The sequence below is a fragment of the Sardina pilchardus genome, chromosome 16 (genome assembly GCF_963854185.1).
Source record: "Sardina pilchardus chromosome 16, fSarPil1.1, whole genome shotgun sequence".
NCBI classification, from domain to species: domain Eukaryota; kingdom Metazoa; phylum Chordata; class Actinopteri; order Clupeiformes; family Clupeidae; genus Sardina; species Sardina pilchardus.
The window spans coordinates 24,666,209-24,686,345 of record NC_085009.1 but is presented as its reverse complement, the minus strand read 5'-3'; the positions used below and the strand labels follow the sequence as shown (position 1 = coordinate 24,686,345).

The following is a 20,137-nucleotide window of genomic DNA, read 5'->3' as shown; positions in this document are numbered from 1 at the left end:
TACTGCCTGTCCCGCAACAAACACAACAACCTGATTGCAGTTTAAATTTTTATTGTACGTACACAACAAAATGTCACTGTTTTCTGTACTCCGGTGTTCTCGTCTGTGTTCATACTCGTAGGGCAATGTTTATCGTTACCATGGCAATTTGTACTTTCTGCCTCGCGCTGCAAGCAGGCTGCAAGGACGCATTTCTATACGTCATCGGTACGCCCCCCATCTCTACCCAGAACTGTGCCGGCTGCGTTCCCACCTAAGCGCACCCGGGTAACATCTAGAAGTAGTACTAGGGGGCTAGTAGGGTGAGTTCCGGGTAAGAAAATACCCGAGTTTTGCGTTCCCACATACAGCCACCCGTTTGATATCCGTTTGACATCCGGATGTCTCGCTCATGTGGGAAAGGGACTAGAGAGAACAGAAACAGGCAAACTTATATGACTTACACACAGGGGGGGCATAAGCACAAAGAATGAGAGACATATGGATAGGTTGAGATGGAGAGGAGGAATAAAGAAGAGAGCGAAAACACATAAAAAAGTAAGAAAGAGAGAGAGAGAAAGAGAGAGAGAGAAACATACGAACACAGAGGGCATTAGTATATAGCATGAGACATATGGATAGGTTGAGATAAAAGAGGGATAAAAAAGAGAGTGAGAACACATAAAGAAAGTAAGAAGAAGAGAGAGAGAGAGAGCTGTGGAGTGAGAGAGCCTTTCGAGAGTGTCCTCCAGAGAGCCGTGCGGGGGTAGCGGCTGCGGTTGGCGGCGGTAGCGGCTGCGTTGGGGCCCGTGAGTGATGCTCTGACAGCCTTATTGGGCTCCGAGCCCGTCTTTACGAGCGCGCACTTCATTTCAGCTTACTTAACACCTGGGAGAGCGCACACGCCCCACACCGCATTGTAAAAAGCCCATTTACTGCAACTTATTTTGGCTTGTTTCTCTCCTCCAATCACTCCCCCACTCCATCTCTCTCTCTCTCCCTCTCTTTCTCTCGTTCTCTCTCTCTCTCTCTCTATCGGTCACTTCCAACAGCCCAGTTTTAATAGGTACAAAAGATGATTGATTTACACCCCTCTCTCTCTCTCTCTGAATGCTTTGCTTCTGTCACACCTATGCTCTTAAAAAAAAAAAAAAAACACACACACCTCAAAGCGTTCGACGCCCGAGTCAGCAGAGATGGCTACGAGAAGACAGAGAAAAAAAAGAGCGATGGCAATAAAAGGCCAATCTCCCGATAGTGAAGCCAAAGAGCTAGCTGCTAGCTTCTCTCCTCAGACAGAGAGAGAGAGAGAGAGAGAGAGAGAGAGGAGGAAAGTTAGAGAGAATGAGAGAAGAGCAAGAGAAGGACAAAGACACAGCAGGTCTGAAAGAGGGAGGCAGAATGAGTGAGAGAAAGAGAAAGAGTGAATGAAGGAGAGAAGAAAGACAGATGGGTAGACAGAGAGTAAGAGGGATAGAGAGAATATGGGCAATAAAGAGAGAGAGAGATGGGCAGAGAGAGAAAGAGAAAGAGAGACATAGCCGCATGTCTAGCTGCAGGTTATATTAATAAAACAACTCTGAATTTGAATTTTAGAGTAAAAGAGACAGAGAGAAGGGGAGGTTGACCTGCCATAAAACAAGAGAAGAGTTGTATGTATGTCATATATTGATGCCTCTATCCTCTTTGTGTACATGTAAATACTACAGGTATGTTTGACAATTTAGCTAACGCAAATTGATTTATGTAGATTTATTCCACTGCCTGGTTGTGTAGGCATATAATATCTGTTCACAAAAGTTTTTTTTTTGCTTTGTTTTGTTTTGCTTTTCTACAGTATAACACTACTGCTGAAGCTATTGTTGTCCTTTTAATAACATTTACCATTTATCCTTTCATTATTATTATTATTCCTTTCATTATTTCATAGGATCTCTATACCAACATTAACGTAAATATTGGTATGGAGATAGCTATTACACTTGTAGCTTTGGCAACAATGACGTCACTCATTCATGGCAATAAAGCACCATTTGATTTGATTTTATAAAGATGGAGAGAGAGAGGGAGAGAGAGGGGGGGGGAGAGAGAGAGAGAGAGAGAGAGAGAGAGAGAGAGAGAGAGAGAGAGAGAGAGAGAGAATGAGAGAGAGGGAGGAAGAGAGGGAGAGAGCATGAGGGAGGTGTGTGGGCTATTTTTGGGCTCTCCGCAGGGTCTGTATCTGGGTAGCGGGCCCGGCCCGGCCCCTCTGCCTCCAGCTGTGCTGAGCAGCCTGAAGGAGTGACGGCGCTGCCTGCTCCGGGTGACTGCTGTCCTAAAGATGGCAGCAGAAACAAGCACAACCGCTCCACAACACACACACCATCCACGCGGAGCACAAGACGAGCAGAGGAGAGATCACATTCTCACACACACACACACGCACGCACACGCACGCACGCATGTACGAACCTGTCTGCCTGTATTTGTCTCGGTATTTATGTATGTATTTCAATGTCAGTTAGTCAGTGTGAGCATGTGTGTGTGTGTGTGTGTGTGTGTGTGTGTGTGTGTGTTTTATGGAAGTGACTGTGCAAGTGTGTGTGTATGTGTATGTGTGTATCTCCCTCTGTTCTCAATCTATCTATTGGAGAGTATGTGTGGCCACATTTTCACTCCGGTATCTCCAATCTACCTATGAATCAGACATTTTGACATCACACACACACACACACACACACACACACACACACACACACACACACACACACACACACACACACACACACACACACACACACACACACACACACACACACACACACACACACACACACACACACACACACACTTCCCTTCTGTTGTGACATCGACAACATTTGGGCTGATGGGAAATGCACAGCGTCTGTCCATAGCGACATCAGGAGCAACTCTATTTGAATGCGACTAGTGTTTGCGTGTGTGTGTGTGTGTGTGTGTGTAAGTGGGAGAGAGTGAGAGAGCCGGGGGCATTGGGGGCCTGCAATTCTCTGATAAAAACCAGCAACTCCGGTGTTTCTGTAGAAAAAAGGAAAATCTACAATGGCACTCGCAACAGGGAGTCGTTCTGTTCGAGCACCCCGGCCATTTGTCCCGTCCTGTCGTCCCTCTTGCTTTCTGCTTCTCTAACAGGGGACACATAGCCAGGAAGTGTGTGTGTGTGTGTGTGTGTGTATGTGTGTGTGTGTGTGTGTGTGTGTGTGTGTGTGTGTGTGTGTGTGTGTGTGAGTGTGTGAGTGTGCGTGTGTGTGTGTGTGTGCGTGTGTGTGTGTGTGTGTGTGTGAGTGTGCGTGTGTGTGTGAGTGTGTGTGTGTGTGTGTGTGTGTGTGTGCATGTGTGAGAGGGAGACACAAAACAGGAGATATGGTGCTTAATTGCCTTTTGCGCTCGTTAAGGGGAAGGCCTGCCCCTCCTCATCCATTAATTACACCAGAGACAGAGAGATAGCGCTGGCTTAATTAGAAAAAAAAAGCTGCTCCACCACTGGGTGGAGGTGGTGGCGGAGGCAGTTGGTGATGGTGGTGGTGGTGCTGATGGTGGCAGTGATGAGTTGACGTTCGCTGCTCCTTGAGGGGTGATGGTGGTGGCAGATGGTGATGATGTTGGTTCCTGTGGGCCATGTGATGATGGTGTTGGCCATGGCAGAGGATGGTAGAGTACTGGTGTTGGTGGTGGAGGAGATGGTGGTGGTGGTGGTGATGGCAGATGATGGTAAAGATGGTGTTGGTGTTGGTTATGGTAGAGGTTGGTGGAGATGGTGCTGGAGGTGGTGGAGGTAGAGACGGTGTTGGTGTTGGTGGTGGTGGAGGTTGGTAGAAATGGCGGTGGTGGTGGCAAATGATGGTAGAGAATAGAGATGGTGTTGGTGTTGGCCATGGCAGAGGTTGGTAGAGATGGTGTTGGTGGTAGAGATGGTGTTTGTGGTGGCCATGGTAGAAGTTGGTAGAGATGGTGGTGGTGGTGGCAGCGGTTGGTAGAGATGGTGGTGGTGGTGGTGGCCATGGTAGAGGTTGGTAGAGATGATGTTGGTAGAGGTTGGTAGAGATGGTGGTGGTGGCCATGGTAGAGGTTGGTAGAGATGGTGTTGGTAGAGGTTGGTAGAGATGGTGGTGGTGGTCGTGGCCATGGTAGAGGTTGGTAGAGATGATGTTGGTAGAGGTTGGTAGAGATGGTGGTGGTGGCCATGGTAGAGGTTGGTAGAGATGGTGGTGGTGGTGGTGGCCATGGTAGAGGTTGGTAGAGATGATGTTGGTAGAGGTTGGTAGAGATGGTGGTGGTGGCCATGGTAGAGGTTGGTAGAGATGGTGGTGGTGGTGGTGGCCATGGTAGAGGTTGGTAGAGATGGTGGTGTTGGTGGTGGCCATGGTAGAGGTTGGTAGAGATGGTGTTGGTGGTGAAAGAGGTGGTGCTGGTGGTGGCAGAAGCCGGTAGAGATGGTGCTGGTGGTAGAGGATGGTAAATATGGTGCTGGTGCTGGTGTTAGAGATCGTGGTGGCAGAGGTTCATAGAGTTGGTGCTGGTGGAAGAGGGTGGTAGGGATGGTGCTGGTGGCAGATGATGGTATATATGGTGGTGGTGGTGGTGGTAGAGATGGTGGTGGTGGTGGAAGTGGAGGTATAGATGGTGCTGGAGGTGGTGGTGGAGGTTGGTAGAGATGGTGTTGGTGGCAGAGGATGATAATGATAACAAAGCTGAGTTGACTCAATGTTTTTCAGTTTATTCTTCCTGTGGCTGAAAGTGCAAGGCTGGTATCCAGTTTTATCATCTTTGCAATGGGGAATGTGTGTGTGTGTGTGTGTGTGTGTGTGTGTGTGTGTGTGTGTGTGTGTGTGTGTGTGTGTGTGTGTGTGTCTGTGTGTCTGTGTGTCTGTGCATCTGCAAGTGTGTGTCAGTATAATTGTGTATGCACTGCATGTATCCTGAGTGAGAGAAGTGAGATAGAGAGAGATACAGACTGAAGGTGTATAAGAGTGTATGAGAGGAGGAGAGAGGAAGAGGAGAGAGAGAGAGAGAGAGAGAGAGAGAGAGAGAGAGAGAGAGAGAGAGAGAGAGAGAGAGAGAGAGAGATAGAGAGAGAGAGAGAGAGAGAGAGAGGCTGCTCTCAGACATTGGGGTAAGTCTGCGTGTTCTGTGGATACGAAACCCTTGCGCCATATACTGTATATGGCCTGGCTAGCGCCTACCACTTCTCAATGAGACGTGGTCTGGCAACCAAATGTTAATTTACTCATATTTGAAAATATGCCCAGATCCATTCAATGGGCACCACAGATGTCTATCAAATGCGTCTGTGCATAGCGTCTTGTGCATCGTCTTGCTTTCCCCCGTTCTGTGATTGGTCCCCTATCTCAGGCAAAAAATAGGGCGGTAGGTTCCAGACTGCCTTAGCAGCGTGAATTAAATCGCCGCGCAAGGCAGCATGGGAACACCCAGGCTAATATATACAAACAACATAACCAAATATTTGGAACTCTGAACTTAGCCAGCTGTTACACTACTCCCCTCCTAATATTCTAATATTTTGGATGAACATTATGTAAATGAGCTTGTGTCTGACCAAAATGAAGAACATGAGAAGATTCTGTTCATGCTCGTCTTCAACCCCATTCAACCAGTACAACCACGTGGAGATTCTGCTCATGTGGGTCAATGTCGTTCACACATAAGCTCCACACACTGACGGCATCATATCTGAGTCGCCTGAAGGGTCAGATCTCTGTTTGACAAGAATCCGCAATTACTGCGGAGGACATGTCTGCAAGCAACTAGAGAGTACAAACGAGAGAGAGAGAGAGAGAGAGAGAGAGAGAGAGAGAGAGGGAGAGAGAGAGAGAGAGAGAGAGAGAGACACTGAGAGAGTGAATCAGAGAGAAAGAGAGAGAGACTGAGAGTGAATAAGAGAGAGAGACTGAGTGAATCAGAGAGAGAGAGACTGAGAGAGTGAATAAGAGAGAAAGAGAGACAGAGTGAATAAGAGAGAAAGAGAGTGAGAGTGTGAGTAAGAGAGAAAGAGAGAGACTGGAATGAATAAGACAGAAAGAGAGAAAGAAAGAGAAGGAGAGACAGTGAGAGAATAGGTGTGAGAAAGTAAGAGGTAAAGAGAAGCACTATACAAGAGACAACAACGATGGGAGAGTACATGAGTGTGATAACGAGAACATGTGTGTTTGTTTGGTTTGTGTGTGTGTGTGTGTGTATGTGTGTGTGTGTGTTTGGTTTGAGTGGGTGTATTGGAATGTGAATGACTGTGTGAGCGAGTATGTGCTGTGTCTCTGATTGAATGTGTTAACACTGTCTACATACAGCAAGTGTGTGAATAGACCTCTCTTGTACTATATGACACGAGTCTATGTGAAGTCTGTGTCTGTGTGTGCAAGTGTGTGTGTGTGTGTGTGTGTGTGTGTGTGTGTGTGTGTACATAAGCATGTAAACATACGCACTCGCGTGGCAAATTGAGGGTTAACCCTTTCCTGCCCCGCCTCCACCTTCTCTTCTTGTCCTCCGCCGTGATGTTTTATTCATTCGTTCTTGCCGAAGACGACGGCGGCGACGGCAACGAGCCTCCCTGAAGACGGAGGGTAATTGACACGGCGAATGTGTCAATTACCTCAACAGCTGGGAGGGACGTCTCCCGCCATCACCGTGGCAACTCCCTCCTTCCTTCCTTCCCTCGCTCCCTCTCTAAATCCCCCCATCCATCCATCCTTCCGTCCCTCCTCCTCCCTTCCCAGGGCCCGAGGACGGCGTGACATCGACGCTGTTGATGAGGAGTGCCCTTGACACGGCTGCCTATTTGACGGCCGCGTTTCTCTTTGCACACCTCCCTCTAATCACCTTTCCTTTATCACTCCATCCCTCTGTTCTCCCTACTTCTCTCACTCTATCTCTCTCTCTCTCTTTTCCTTATACACAGATGAATGAACTCACAAGATACATACACACAAACACATTCATGCACACATACACACACGCACACGCACACACACACACACACACACATAGAGTGCTGCTGTTCGCTTGGTGCTTGACTATTATAATCAGACTATGTTGTTTTTTATGTTTTACTTTTACTTCTTAAACACTTTCAAATATATTAAGTACTGTATATGGCCCTTTACAGATCAGCTTGGTTAGTGCTCGATGGTGCATTATATTGCACCCACTGACGTCTCATATTGATGTGGCCAAAGTCAAGCCAGCTCCACGAAACTTAAGGGAAGTTGCTTCATATCAGTCACTACAAGTGAGTCAACTCCCGAACAACCTTCAATAGCTTCCATTTCTGTTGCTGATGAGGAGTGCTAAACTGCTGTCGATCATGATAAATATATGTTGCATTGAATCTTCAGTTTGCACAGTCATGTTTATGCAGTCGTGGCCGTTGACGAGACACGAGGCTTAATCTTTTCGATTTCATTGTCAGCGCACCAAAACTGTCCCCCACTGCACTTAAAGCCTGACTGTGATTCAGCCAAACAAAACTCAATAAACACAAATCACATCGCAGCGGCCTACTGTGCAGGCGTCCCCATTTCTCCAGCCGTTAAAAAAATAGTCTAAACAGCCTATTTAGTTTTCTGCTGCCCGCTGTCTCCCAGAGCGAAATGTAAAGAGACCACGCGCGCACGTGAGAGAGAGAGAGAGAGAGAGAGAGAGAGAGAGAGAGAGAGAGAGAGAGAGAGAGAGAGAGAGAGAGAGAGAGAGAGAGAGAGAGAGAGAGAGAGAGAGAGAGAGAAGAGAACAGTGAGTGAACGTGCTGCTGGAAAACTAAGCTGATTGGTGAACGTGAGGAACAGACTTTAACAAGGGCTGCCACTTCAACACAAAAATAAGAAAGAAAGAAGAAAAAAAAGAAAAGAAAGAAAAAAAAACAAAGATAGAAAGAAAGAAACGTGGAACGAGGAATGACTTGCTATCCGCTGCCATGCTTGACTTCTTTCTCTTTTGCTCGCTACTTAAAAGCCTCGCGTCGGGTGACAGGAGAACGATCGGACACACACCCATACCCATACCCACACACACACCCATGCCCACACACACACACACACACACACGCACGCAATGTGATGCTGCAGTGGTTCGCTGGCTGGCTGGCAAAGTCTCACACAGTGGAACTGAGTCTGTGACTAATTGGCCTCTGCGCCACTACAATGAATAATGAGGCCGTGGTCCCGAAGCGCCGTCCTGCCTTCACAGCATATTATGCCCCCAAACAAAGGCCACGTAGAACTTCTGCACGTCTATGCAATCGTGTTAATTATAGATTATAAATCAGTAACATAATGGCGAGGCTCACCTCCCAACAACAACAACAACAACGAAAAAAAAAAAATGTGTTAAAGGTGTTTTATTGCAGAAATGCATTACGCTTATCCAGGAATTAGAGAAAAGCTTCCCCAGAGCATGGCTTGTGATTCATGAATTATTAATGATGAAACATACCTTTCGTTGATTTTTTAACGCATCAAATCCATCATAAATGAGTGATTCGAGTGGAGAATGAGACAATTTTAAATGTACTTTCTCTGAGGTCTCCTGTATTGCAAATTATTCTTGAAGAGATTCAAACAAATTTTTATACTTTTTGAAGGTTTTTGAAACATTTTCAAACAGAAAGGCTATTGGCATTCAGTGCCATCCAGTCCACTACTGTATATGAAAAATGATGCAGAATCCATGTCCCGAAGACTGTATAATTCAGAGAGAATGGTAATATTTGTCTAAAAAAATGTAATAACTTCCCCCATATCTTTAGGTCAAACTAAGTTTCATAACCTGGAAATAGCCCCAAGACAAAGTGTGAGCATAACTTTCATGGGTTAGAATTTCTATGTTCATTGGTATGTAAATGACTTATACAGTAGCAGAAAACTTTCATCCAAAGCAACGAGGACTCGCAGCGATCAAACCGGCCACTGCTCCACCGCCGGGTTTTATTAGGTTTGTTAGTTCATGTGGCAAGGCGCGTGTGTGTGTGTGTGTGTGTGTGTGTGTGTGTGTGTGTGTGTGTGTGTGTGTGTGTGTGTGTGTGTGTGTGTGTGTGTGTGTGTGTATGAATGTCATGACTGACCTGCTCTTCAGGTGCTGGATGCTGCCCAGGCATTTGAACTGTCCGTTGACCATGATGGCCATCCGAGTACACAGGGCCTCACACTCCTCCATGCTGTTAGAGAAATACAGAAAGAGGGATATAAAGAAAGAAAGAAAGACAGAGACAGAAACAAGGTTAAGAAAGGGAGAAAAGAATAAAGGAAAACAGGGACTTAAACCTCAGACTTACATACAATTAGAATCAAATATCCTGTGCGCTCATGTGTTAGACAAAACAAACAAAATGAAACGCCGTCCCCTAACAGAGGGTGTCAATTCGAAGAAGCCACATCTCATTTAACACTGTTCATTTAAAACACATCCATCCGCGGCGCAGTACTTTACACCACTTGGATGACACTTCAGCCGAGCTCCAAAGTGGATTGCGGGGCTGCGCGGAGAGGTTTTTTTTTTATTTTACGACAGCACACAATCTGGAACTCTCTCAAACAACGATGTCAGACAACGGTCATTAAAGTTTCAAATGCTGATGTGCTTCCAATCTATGAGAGCATCCGCGAGAGAGGCACAATAAAGTCTGTCTGGGGGGGTTGAGCAGCAGAAAACCACATCGTTGCTGGATCAATGTCTATTCAGTTGCTGCCACAGCTGCGGTCTTTTGCAACTCAATCACAGCACATATTTCCATCGTTCCCTCCAGATACATAAAGCCCGCGTAGTTAAACGGACCAATAACAACATGGCAATCAACTAAGTACTTGCGCTCCCACCAACTTGATTGCGGCAGATCAGCGGAACTATCAACAACGCTCCAGACGAGAAATGGGTTCTGGGAGGATCCTGGCTCACGTTCCACACTGAGCGGGGGGGGGGGGGGGGGGGTAGTGTAGTGGTTAAGGAGCTGGGCTAGCGTGCAGTAGCCAGAAAAGTGGTGGCTTCAATTTCCAGCTTCCACAGTTGTGCCCTTGAGCAAGTCACTTAACCCTGGGTTGCTCCAGGGACAATGGCCCTTGTAATATAATTGACATAAGCTGCTATTGGTTGATAAAAGTGTCCGTTAGATGAATAAAAATGTAAAATGATCTGAGGCAGGGTTGGTTCCAGAACCATGTATTTTCTGGAAGAAGATTACCTTTGTACTGTACTGTAGATCTTTTGACTACAAGGCAACTTCAAGCTTGAAGTTGTCTTGAACAAAGATACACGATACTGTACACAAACACACACAGACACCCACACACACAGACACAGACACAGACACAGACACAGACACAGACACAGACACAGACACAGACACAGACACAGACACAGACACACACACACACACACACACACACACACACACACACACACACACACACACACACACACACACACACACACACACACACACACACACACACACACACACACACACACACACACACACACACACACACCTCCCTTCCAACCCTCCTGTTCGGTGTCTGCCACTGACTAATCTCCACTATATGCCCCCATTTCTCTTTGGCTCTCAGCAGGAAAGTACAGATGCAGGCGAGAGAAACACAGCTGATTAATTATCTACTGAGGGGGATTTTCCATATAGAGGTTTTTTTCTGTTATTTCTGGGCCCTTTTTTAATCTTTCTCTCTCTCCCCATTCCCTTCCTCTCTCTCTCTCACACACACACACACACTTGTGGGCTGAGCCCATTGGGAAGAAAAAAAAGAGGAGAGAGGCTGCCTAATATTTCACACCCCGCTCTGCGTTTCGGGATGCATCTCTCGGTTCACAGATCCGGCGATTGTTTTCGACACCCTCCCCCTGACAACAAATAGGGCAATTAGCTAGATCAAGCGATAGCACCTGTGCGTTGGACTCTGAGTCAATCTGATATGCAGCACAGCTTGTGATGCAGTTCTACCTACCGCTACCAAAGAGTTCTGCTTTGTGTGTACAGGCTAGGATGCGTTTCTTTTAGAGACATCAATTAGTAAAAAATGTGCAGAATTAACGTCCGCATAAACAGAGACACCTGCTTCGGATAGGGACAATTAACGGCAACTGAACCATTACAAACAAAACGCGAACTAAATTGTGATTAAAAAAATAAAATAAAAAATGACACAGGAACAAGTCATTCAAATTGATAGCTGGGTAAAATTACAGTTGATGCCAAAACACATAGATTTTTAAACATTTAAAACACTTCAATTTGAATGAGGTATCAATTTTAACTTTGTACAGTAAATTGAAGGCCCCTCAACCTTTTTCCCCAAACACCTGTACTATTCTCAACACTCTCCTGTTGGATTCTGGGGGAAAGAAAGTTGTTAGTGGAACGCACCTGTGCGAGGTTAGAACGACAGAACGCCCTTGCTTGATGACGCTCAGAATGCAGTCCCACAGGAACCGCCGAGCTTTGGGGTCCATGCCAGTAGTAGGCTCATCCTAGACGAAAAAAAAACATTTTGTTGTCATTATTTATGTTTTTTATTGTCCACAAACTAACTATTCTCAGTCTGTTGCCAGTAGCGGAATTAAGTTAGCTTATTAATAATAGCTAACACTGACCATTTCCTTGAATTTCCCCTTCATCCTGCCCAGGGACTACAGGTGCAAATTAGCTATTTAGCTAACCCTGGTATAGAAGTTATTCTATGCATGGTCCCATGTCAAACAAAACCAATAAACTAAACCTCTTGAGGATCAATAAAGTATCTATCTATCTATCTATCTATCATCATTTGTCAATCCCGATCAACAAACTCCCTCATCTGTCAATCTCTATCTGTTGACACTCTGTTGACTACATGTTGTGGTTACGGCTAAGGTTAGGGGTTGGATCTGTTAGTAAACTTCTGTGGGCGAATTATCCAAATAAAGTGTTACCATACAGTTTGCACTAGGGATAGGCTAGAGGCACTAGAATTTGGGCGAGGTCGACTCATGTTTATTTCTCGGTTAACTGCAACGGAGCATAGTTAAAGAGTTGGGATTCGCTGTCAGGCATTTTGACAGTTTATAGATCATTTTACAATCTGTTTGTTGGAGCCCCTTAAAAATAGGCTTTCCACACCGAGAGGAGGAAGAGATAAGCAAGCTCTTATATTCATCATTCTCCTCTCTCTGATGTTCGACAACTGATTCATGCCCGGTGGCAACAGCTTAACCTTGGCGGAGGCACAGAGTCGAGATCCTGCCGAACGCGCCAGTCGCCTCGGGGGTGAGGGAGAGAGACGAGGAGCGTGACTTTACACATTACTACGGGGGCACAGGCTTGTTCCATCCCCAAATCCCTGCCATGCAAGGTATCACAAAGCCTCTGTCTGTGCATCAATTCACAAAGACTTGCTCTGGTTCTGGCAAACACAGACATACACACACACACACACACACAACCACAAATAGATATACTCTGCACTGAACATGTACACGTGCATGTACACACATAGCCACACGCACACGCACACGCGCACACACACACACACACGCACACACACACAGGTGCACTCTGCAGGCAGTGTTAGAGACACTCAAAACACTCCTCAGGCTATTGTGGCCGGATATGATTATGATGTGACAAGATCCAGAACTGAACACACACACACACACGCAAACACACACTAGCACACACACATACACACACACAGACTGACACACACACACACACACAAACACACACAGACATACACAGGCACACACAAACACACACACACACACACTGATCCGAACCAATCTGCCTTAAGCGCCTGCATCTCTGCACCGAGTGCGTCTACTTTCCCCACTAAAATGCTTCCCCCAGCCTCCAGCAGTGGCCCAGGCGAGGACTGACACGAGCCCCAGGAGGGCTCACTGTTCTCCAGCCACCAACCCGCCTCCCGCCCCTCCTCCTCCATCTCCATCTCCTCCACCACCACCCCCTGCCTGCCTGCCTGAAATCCTCCAGACAAGGTTACCCAAACACCTACTCAATGCAATCCGCACCGCACCGCACTCCACTCCACTCCACCCCTGTGCCTGCAGCCAGTCTAGCTGGCCAAAGCCCACGATATCCACCGAGACCGAGACAGCAGCAGCGATGTCGGCTGGACTCTCTGGCCCGTGGGGGACAGATTCAGTTGCCAGTCACCCTGCGGTGCGGTGCGCTGTTGTGTTGTGGAAGGTCTGCGACAGGATGTGGATGCAGCTTCTTACAGCGAATCGCTAAATACAAAAAGCTCTTAGCTAAACCCGCTAAAGCTGGGGAGTGCTTTATGGCTTTAAGTTGCTTTGAACTTACTTAAACTATAAGGTCTTTACCATTTCTGCTTTATTTTTTTACAGGTAGTTTCTAGATATAAAAAAACAAACTAAAAAACAAACTAACAAACAAAAAAATAACAAAGTATATGTCTATGTGACTGCTGATATAGAACACACAAAGAAAAAAAAAGAAAACCCTGTATTAACTACAATAAATCTAAATAGTCTCTCTAACTCTTTAAAATAATGATGTTGGCCTTAGTGTGCCCAATGCCCATGGCAAGGAACAAAGCCTTCGCTGTTTGCAGACGCTAACAAGGGCGATTAATAATAGCACACCGCTAACCCTTACCAGAGCTATAAGAACTCAACATATTCCTCCTTTCACTTTCCTGTTAAAGAACGCAATTATGTTTGCCTGCTAAACCTCAATTAAAATCTCATTCCCGCCTAAGAGAAAGCCCTCATTGGGTGCACACAATCAAGCCTAATCTTTTCACAGAGACGGAATCCCTGGTGTAATTTGTGCAAACAGGTCTATGTATGGTTGACATTTTTCACCAAGACCAGGTTTAAGTTCCTTGATGATAACGCACCGCAATATGTTCAGAGGCTAAACACACACACACACACACACACACACACACACACACACACAGAGCTCAAACAGTCTTTTTCCTGGAGTCAACCTTCAATTTTCCCTTAATCTCCCCTGCAAATCCAATAGAGACATCTCTAAATCAGATGGGGATTTCGTCCCATGCAAAGCGCTACACGGCGATCGCAGCTCCTCTACAGCGTCTGACCCCTAGGCCTGTTCATCTCTCTCTCTCTCTCTCTCTTTCTCTCCCTCTCTCTGAGATCAGAACGAGAGATTCCCTTTCTTTTAATTAACACAAGGATGAAAAGATGCCTCCCTCCCCAGACTAGCCGAAAGAAAGAAAGAAAGAAAAAAACATCGCCCCTGTGAATCTTCAGTGCCAAAGGACGTTCCTTCATTAGGAAGTCCTATTTGTTGATGGGATTTCATAAGAAATAGCATGTAGATTTGAGAAAATGAAAAAGTCTGTTACCAAAAGAAGTCCTCCCCTTTGATATAAACATATAAGCCCTTTCCATGGCATTAGGGAGCATTATGATTAGTACAAATACATCTAAAAGAGTTTTAATAGGTTGCATGTCTAATGTACAATGTTCATGCAGATGTCTTGGCAAAAGGATTGACTGTAGGGGGGGGGTTTGGCCAAAGCTTTTCTGGCCTTTTCTAATTACAGATGGTGCCAGAGACACGGAATGCCCTGCGTAGATCAGTATTCTCCTAAGACTGTGTTTTGATCGCTGGCCCTGGATCCCTACTAATGACCAGAGTCTGGGAGCAAGAGAGGGGAAAAAAAAAAAAACACAACACACAGAGATGGCGAGACTGTCGACTTAATTGCAGACACAGTTAATTAAACTGAAATGCTAAACACTGCTACTTCATCAGCTTTTACAGCTGCACGATGGTGTCTGTGTCTACTGATTGTCTACGGATTGACAACCATATCAGTAAGAGAAAGGATGTGAATGAGAACATAACATCACAAGGTTTCCCAATTACATGCACACCCATTTTCCTTAATTAAATGTGTGCTTCATCAATTCAGTTGATGCACAACTGATGTAACATCCCCCTGCTGGCTTTTAACTGGAGAAATTATTCAAATTCCACTTCTAAAAAGCAGAATGATTTTACAGATGTACTGTGGAACAGGAGTGCTATTTTTTTGTAAAATGAACACATTTTTGTAGAACATTCTAACATTTCCTCAGTTTAACGGTCCCATTAAATCCTAGTGTGCTTTCCATACATCATACAAGTACATTCTCACTCTCCATTAGCATGGTGATAAGAGCACTTGTAAGCAGTAAGTGCGGCCCCATCCCATTGGCTGATGACCTCACCAGGAAGCATGCTGATAAGAGTGCATGTTTGTTTATTTGTTTGTTTTCTAGGTCAGTGTGTAAGCGCAGTAAGCGCGGCCCCCATCCCATTGGCTGATGACCTCACCAGGAAGACGACGGGTGGGCAGCCAATCAGAGCCATGGCGGTGGAGAGCTTGCGCTTGTTGCCCCCGCTGTAGGTGCCGGCGGACTTGTTGCCGTACTTGAGCAGCCCCAGCTTCTGGATGCCCCACTCTGCCACCTGAGACATAAACAAACAAACACATAAACACATGTAAACACATGTAAACACATAAACACATGTAAACACATGCAAACATAAAACAAACTTTATCCTGATTGAATCCTTCTCTAAGAAGTGCCATCTCGCAAAAATGCAAACATATATCGAGTAAAAAACATATACATGCACTACATGAATAATAATTAAATACAAAAAAAAAAATATCATGTGAATAATTTATAACTAGTATGCACTCATGAACAGGGCATGGCCACTTTATGCTCTGAAAATGTATATTAGTAAAACATTAAAGTGGTCTAGCGGATGCTTTTATCCAATTCAGCTTAATGTAGGGTTGCATATTACAACGTTATTGGAAGTGAAACTGATAACTGGTGGGTATTGCATAGCAACCTTCACTGATTGCTTTAATGCATTCATTGCTGTAATTAACACTGATATATTTGCATACAGTTACAAAAAAAAAACAGCGACCTCGTGAATTCTAATTCACCCGTGTGTTAATAAGGGCCTCCCACTCACATATGCCCAGATGTTACTTAGACGGCAGAGTTGGCAGTGGGCACCGCTTCAGCTTACACCAGGGCTGGGGGATGGGGGTCAGTGAGTGTGTGTGTGTGTGTGTCTGTGTGTGTGTGTGTGTGTGTGTGTGTGTGTGTGTGTGTGTGTGTCTGTGTGTGTGTGTGTGTGTGTATTTGGGGCACGTGGGGGTGTCAGTGTAAGCTGGGACATTGACACAGGCTGCAGTGTTGGTAGCAACTGTCTCCATGCTACGGTAGAGAAGACTGAAAGCATAGCCATGATGCCGCCAGATGAAACCGCTGCGAGGCACCCATCCAAACTCGACCTCTGACTCTTACCCTCTCTCTCTCTCTCTCCCTCTCCACCTCTCTCTCTCTCTCTCTCTCTCTCTCCCTCCCTCTCCAACTATCTCTCTCTCTCTCCCTCCATGGCACCAGGCTGGAGGTCCTCTGCCCAGCATCCTGCTGCAGGATCAAAAGCTTGGCCTCCCACACCCAGCGTTTGATCTCTTTGTCCTGGAGGGGCTGGATGGGGGGGGAGGCACACAGGGAGAATGGACGATGGAGAGCCCAGGCTAACCACACCACACCAAACCATCAAGAGCCATAGGCACACATGTGCACACACACACACACACACACACACACACACACACACACGCAAACGCACACAGGCCTGGGTTGAATAATGCAGCACAGCTCGGACGCTGTCCACACAAAACAGTATACCTCGTGACTTACATCCCCAACCCTAAACCCCCACACACAACACACACACACAGCACACACATACGACACACAACACACACACACGACACACACAGACACACACACACACAGACAGACACACACACACACACACACACACACACACACACACACACACACACACACACACACACACACACACACACACACACACACACACACACACACACACACACACACACACACACACACACACACACACACACACACACACGCACACACGCATACACACACAGCTGGCTGGCGCTGTGGCTCATGTATAAAATATCAAGCCTCTTCTTTATCAGGTGCCTCTTCTCCATGCTGCTTTATTTATTCATTTAATCTCTACATCTCTTTCTTCTCTCTTTCTTCTCTCCTTTTTTTTTCTTTTTTTGTCTTTCGCTCCAAACTTTATTCGTCGAGCTCCCTACTATGGGAAGGCTGGCAGTCCGCAAAGAAGAAGAAAATAAAGAAAGCAAAAAAAAGAAAAAAAATGAAAACTTTTTTTTTTTTTAAAAGTCTCCAAATTGTCTTCGAAGGAAGGTTGAACACCATGTTTATTTTCCTCCGTTTTCTCTGGTCAAACAAATAACGAGGCAGTTACTGTGATTTGTCGCAGCGCATAGGCCGCACGGGCCCGTATAGGCAGCACACAAAGGGCTGGAGACCTCTGTAATTGGCTGTTTTCGTCCTCATTAAAGTTTCTGAACAACAGTACGTCTCCGCAATGAGCTGTGAACCCTCGTGAATCACTACAGAGGAGAGCAAGGTTTGACGTTTAGACTGAGGTGAGAGATGCCTTGTAGTGCTCCGAGCTCTGTTTGTAAACAAGAAAGTTTGAATTTTTCAAGGTGTTTCAGAGTTTGTGTGTGTGTACAGTATGTGTGTTTGTGTGTGTGTGTATGGTCTTCATTTTTAAACATGTTGCATCTGTGTTGTTTGGTAATATGTTTGCTGTGGCAACACTGCCTCATTGAATAATGCCAATAAAGCTCTATTGAAATTGAAAATTGAAATTTAGAGCGAGATTGTGGCTTGAAATGGTGTGTGTGTGTGTGTGTGTGTTAGAACTGTGCGTAAGTTAGGATGTGAGTGAGTTCATGTTATTTTGAGTGGCTGTGTGTGTGTGTGTGTGTGTGTGTGTGTGCTATCTGGTATCTCACCATGGAGACTTCTTTCTCAGGTACCCCTCGCAGGCGGGCGTAGAACTCCAGGTGTTCTCGGCCGGTCAGGAGGTCGTTGATGGCGTCGAACTGCGGGCAGTAGCCCATGTTCTGCTGGACCAGCTGCATCTCGGTGCGGATGCTGCGAGGAGAAAGAGTATTACACAACAATTGGGTTCTATGGAACTATTTATTTGCTTCTGATTGCCCGAGAGAGTTGAAATTCCATGACTTATGAGACCTATCCCTGTCAAGAGAAAAGCCCGGTGCCCACCAGAAGCGGCGTTTCGGCGGTCTGGGCTTGACGGATTGAGGATTTCAGAATGGTTTTCTATCTCTGTGCGGCTGCTGTGCGGCAGACGTTTCCAGTGGGCGTTGCTCCATTGAAAACAACGGAGTTTTAATCATTTTATTGTTGCGGCGCGCAGCGTACGCGTCCGGTGGGCGGCGGCCTAAAGACCCCTTTTTACTGAGATCACAGAGGAATGTTACAGCTCAGCAAAGTTTGCCTCGGTGGACTGTGGAAACATTTAAAGCCGTCATGTTCTCTGCTGCTTTCCACATTGGATGACCACTCCAGGAAGCTTCTGGAAAAGTGAACTGCCTTGTGACATTTAGAATCATCTCATGTCGAGGTCATCTGCCATTTGAGGCCCATCACAGAGCCACTGTCTTTTGAAAGAAACAGTCAAGCTTAGCAATCACTACACACAGAAGGGACACGCGCACGCTCACACACGCACACGCACACACACACACACTGATAAATAAACTTCCTATCTAGGGAGAACATCAGCCATTGCATCCAATTCTGAAGGCACTCCAGACGTGATCTGTTAGTTCAACATGATTTGTCTAACATTGAACAATGAAATCATACTCACAAAATTAACTCACCATTTTACCACAGACACACATAATTATAACAGACCTCTGACAGAGTCCTGGAGGACAGAGACTCAGGCTCTTCAGACGTGTGTGAGTGTGTGTGTGTGTGTGTGTGTGTGTGTGTGTGTGTGTGTGTGTGTGTGTGTGTGTGTGTGTGTGTGTGTGTGTGTGGGTGTGTGAGTGTGTGTGTGTGTGTGTATGACGTAAAGTTTGCAGATAAGCCGACACTCGCCAGAGCCTGAGGACAAAACGAGGTGCGTGTGTGTGTGTGTGGGTGTGTGTGTGTGTGTGTGCGTGGGTGATGAGAGACCCAGGAGTTTAGAGGTCAGAATTAAAGATACACCCGTGACGGAGCCCCGCGCTGTCAGACATCTTTACACCGAGCTGAGGCGGCCCTGTGGCCCCGACGTAGCCTGAGGCGCTGTGAAATCGCTACGGAGACGAGACGCTAGCGCACCGCAACGCACCGTGCTCAATGACACCACACTCTCTCAATCAAACACACAAACACACACACACACGTCTCCCTGTCACTGTGAAATCGCTACAGAGAAGCTAGCGTGCTCTATGACACCACACACTCTCTCAATCACACACACACACACACACACACACACACTCCCTGTCACTGTGAAATCGCTACAGAGAAGCTAGCGTGCTGCGCCACGCTCAACGACACCGCACTCTCTCGATCACGCCTGTTTCAGGATTTAGCCGTACGCCATTTCTCGGAAAAAAAATAAAATAATAATACAAAAATGGCTCGGCGGTCCCTGGTGAGTGCTTTTAGAGATTCCCAGAAAAATAAAAGACAAAGGAAGAGAAAAAAAGGGAAAAAATGAAATGAATAGGAAAAAAGAAAACGGTGAAGCTCCCCCCCCCCCCCCCCTTTCTCTTCCCCATCGCTCCAGAGCAGTACATCTCATTTTGTCACCTTGTGTCTGTTGGGAGAAATAAACGACAAGAACACACACTCATACACACTCATCCACACACACCCATATCCACCCACACAAACACAAACACACACACATATCCATCCACACACACACATCCACATCCATCCACACACGCACACACATCCATCCACACACACACATATCCATCCACACGCACACACATCCATCCACACACACACATATCCATCCACACACACACACACACAAACACACACACACACACACACACATATACCTCACTGTCACTCTCTGAGGAGCCTCTCACGTGCCACCACCACCACCACCACCGCCATCACGCCTACCACCCCGACCCACGTTTGACGGTGTTCCCAGGGTTCCTCCATGCCCGCCCGCCCACCCACCCACCCGCCGACGAGGAGGTGGCGGCAGCAG

At 46.3% G+C, this 20,137-nt stretch overlaps 1 protein-coding gene across 3 annotated transcripts in view; it reads right to left on the bottom strand.

Moving 5' to 3' along the window:
• Window positions 1–20,137, bottom strand: part of LOC134060563 (phospholipid-transporting ATPase ABCA1-like) — a 258,600-nt gene that overhangs the window by 25,726 nt on the left and 212,737 nt on the right. For all 3 annotated transcript variants that reach the window (XM_062517294.1, XM_062517293.1, XM_062517295.1), the window contains exons 45-48: window positions 17,898–18,039; window positions 15,326–15,460; window positions 11,378–11,481; window positions 9,068–9,160 (exon numbers count right to left, since the gene is read on the bottom strand). In XM_062517294.1, coding sequence (XP_062373278.1) covers window positions 9,068–9,160; window positions 11,378–11,481; window positions 15,326–15,460; window positions 17,898–18,039 — 474 coding nt within the window. The remainder of the gene's footprint in view (window positions 1–9,067; window positions 9,161–11,377; window positions 11,482–15,325; window positions 15,461–17,897; window positions 18,040–20,137) is intronic.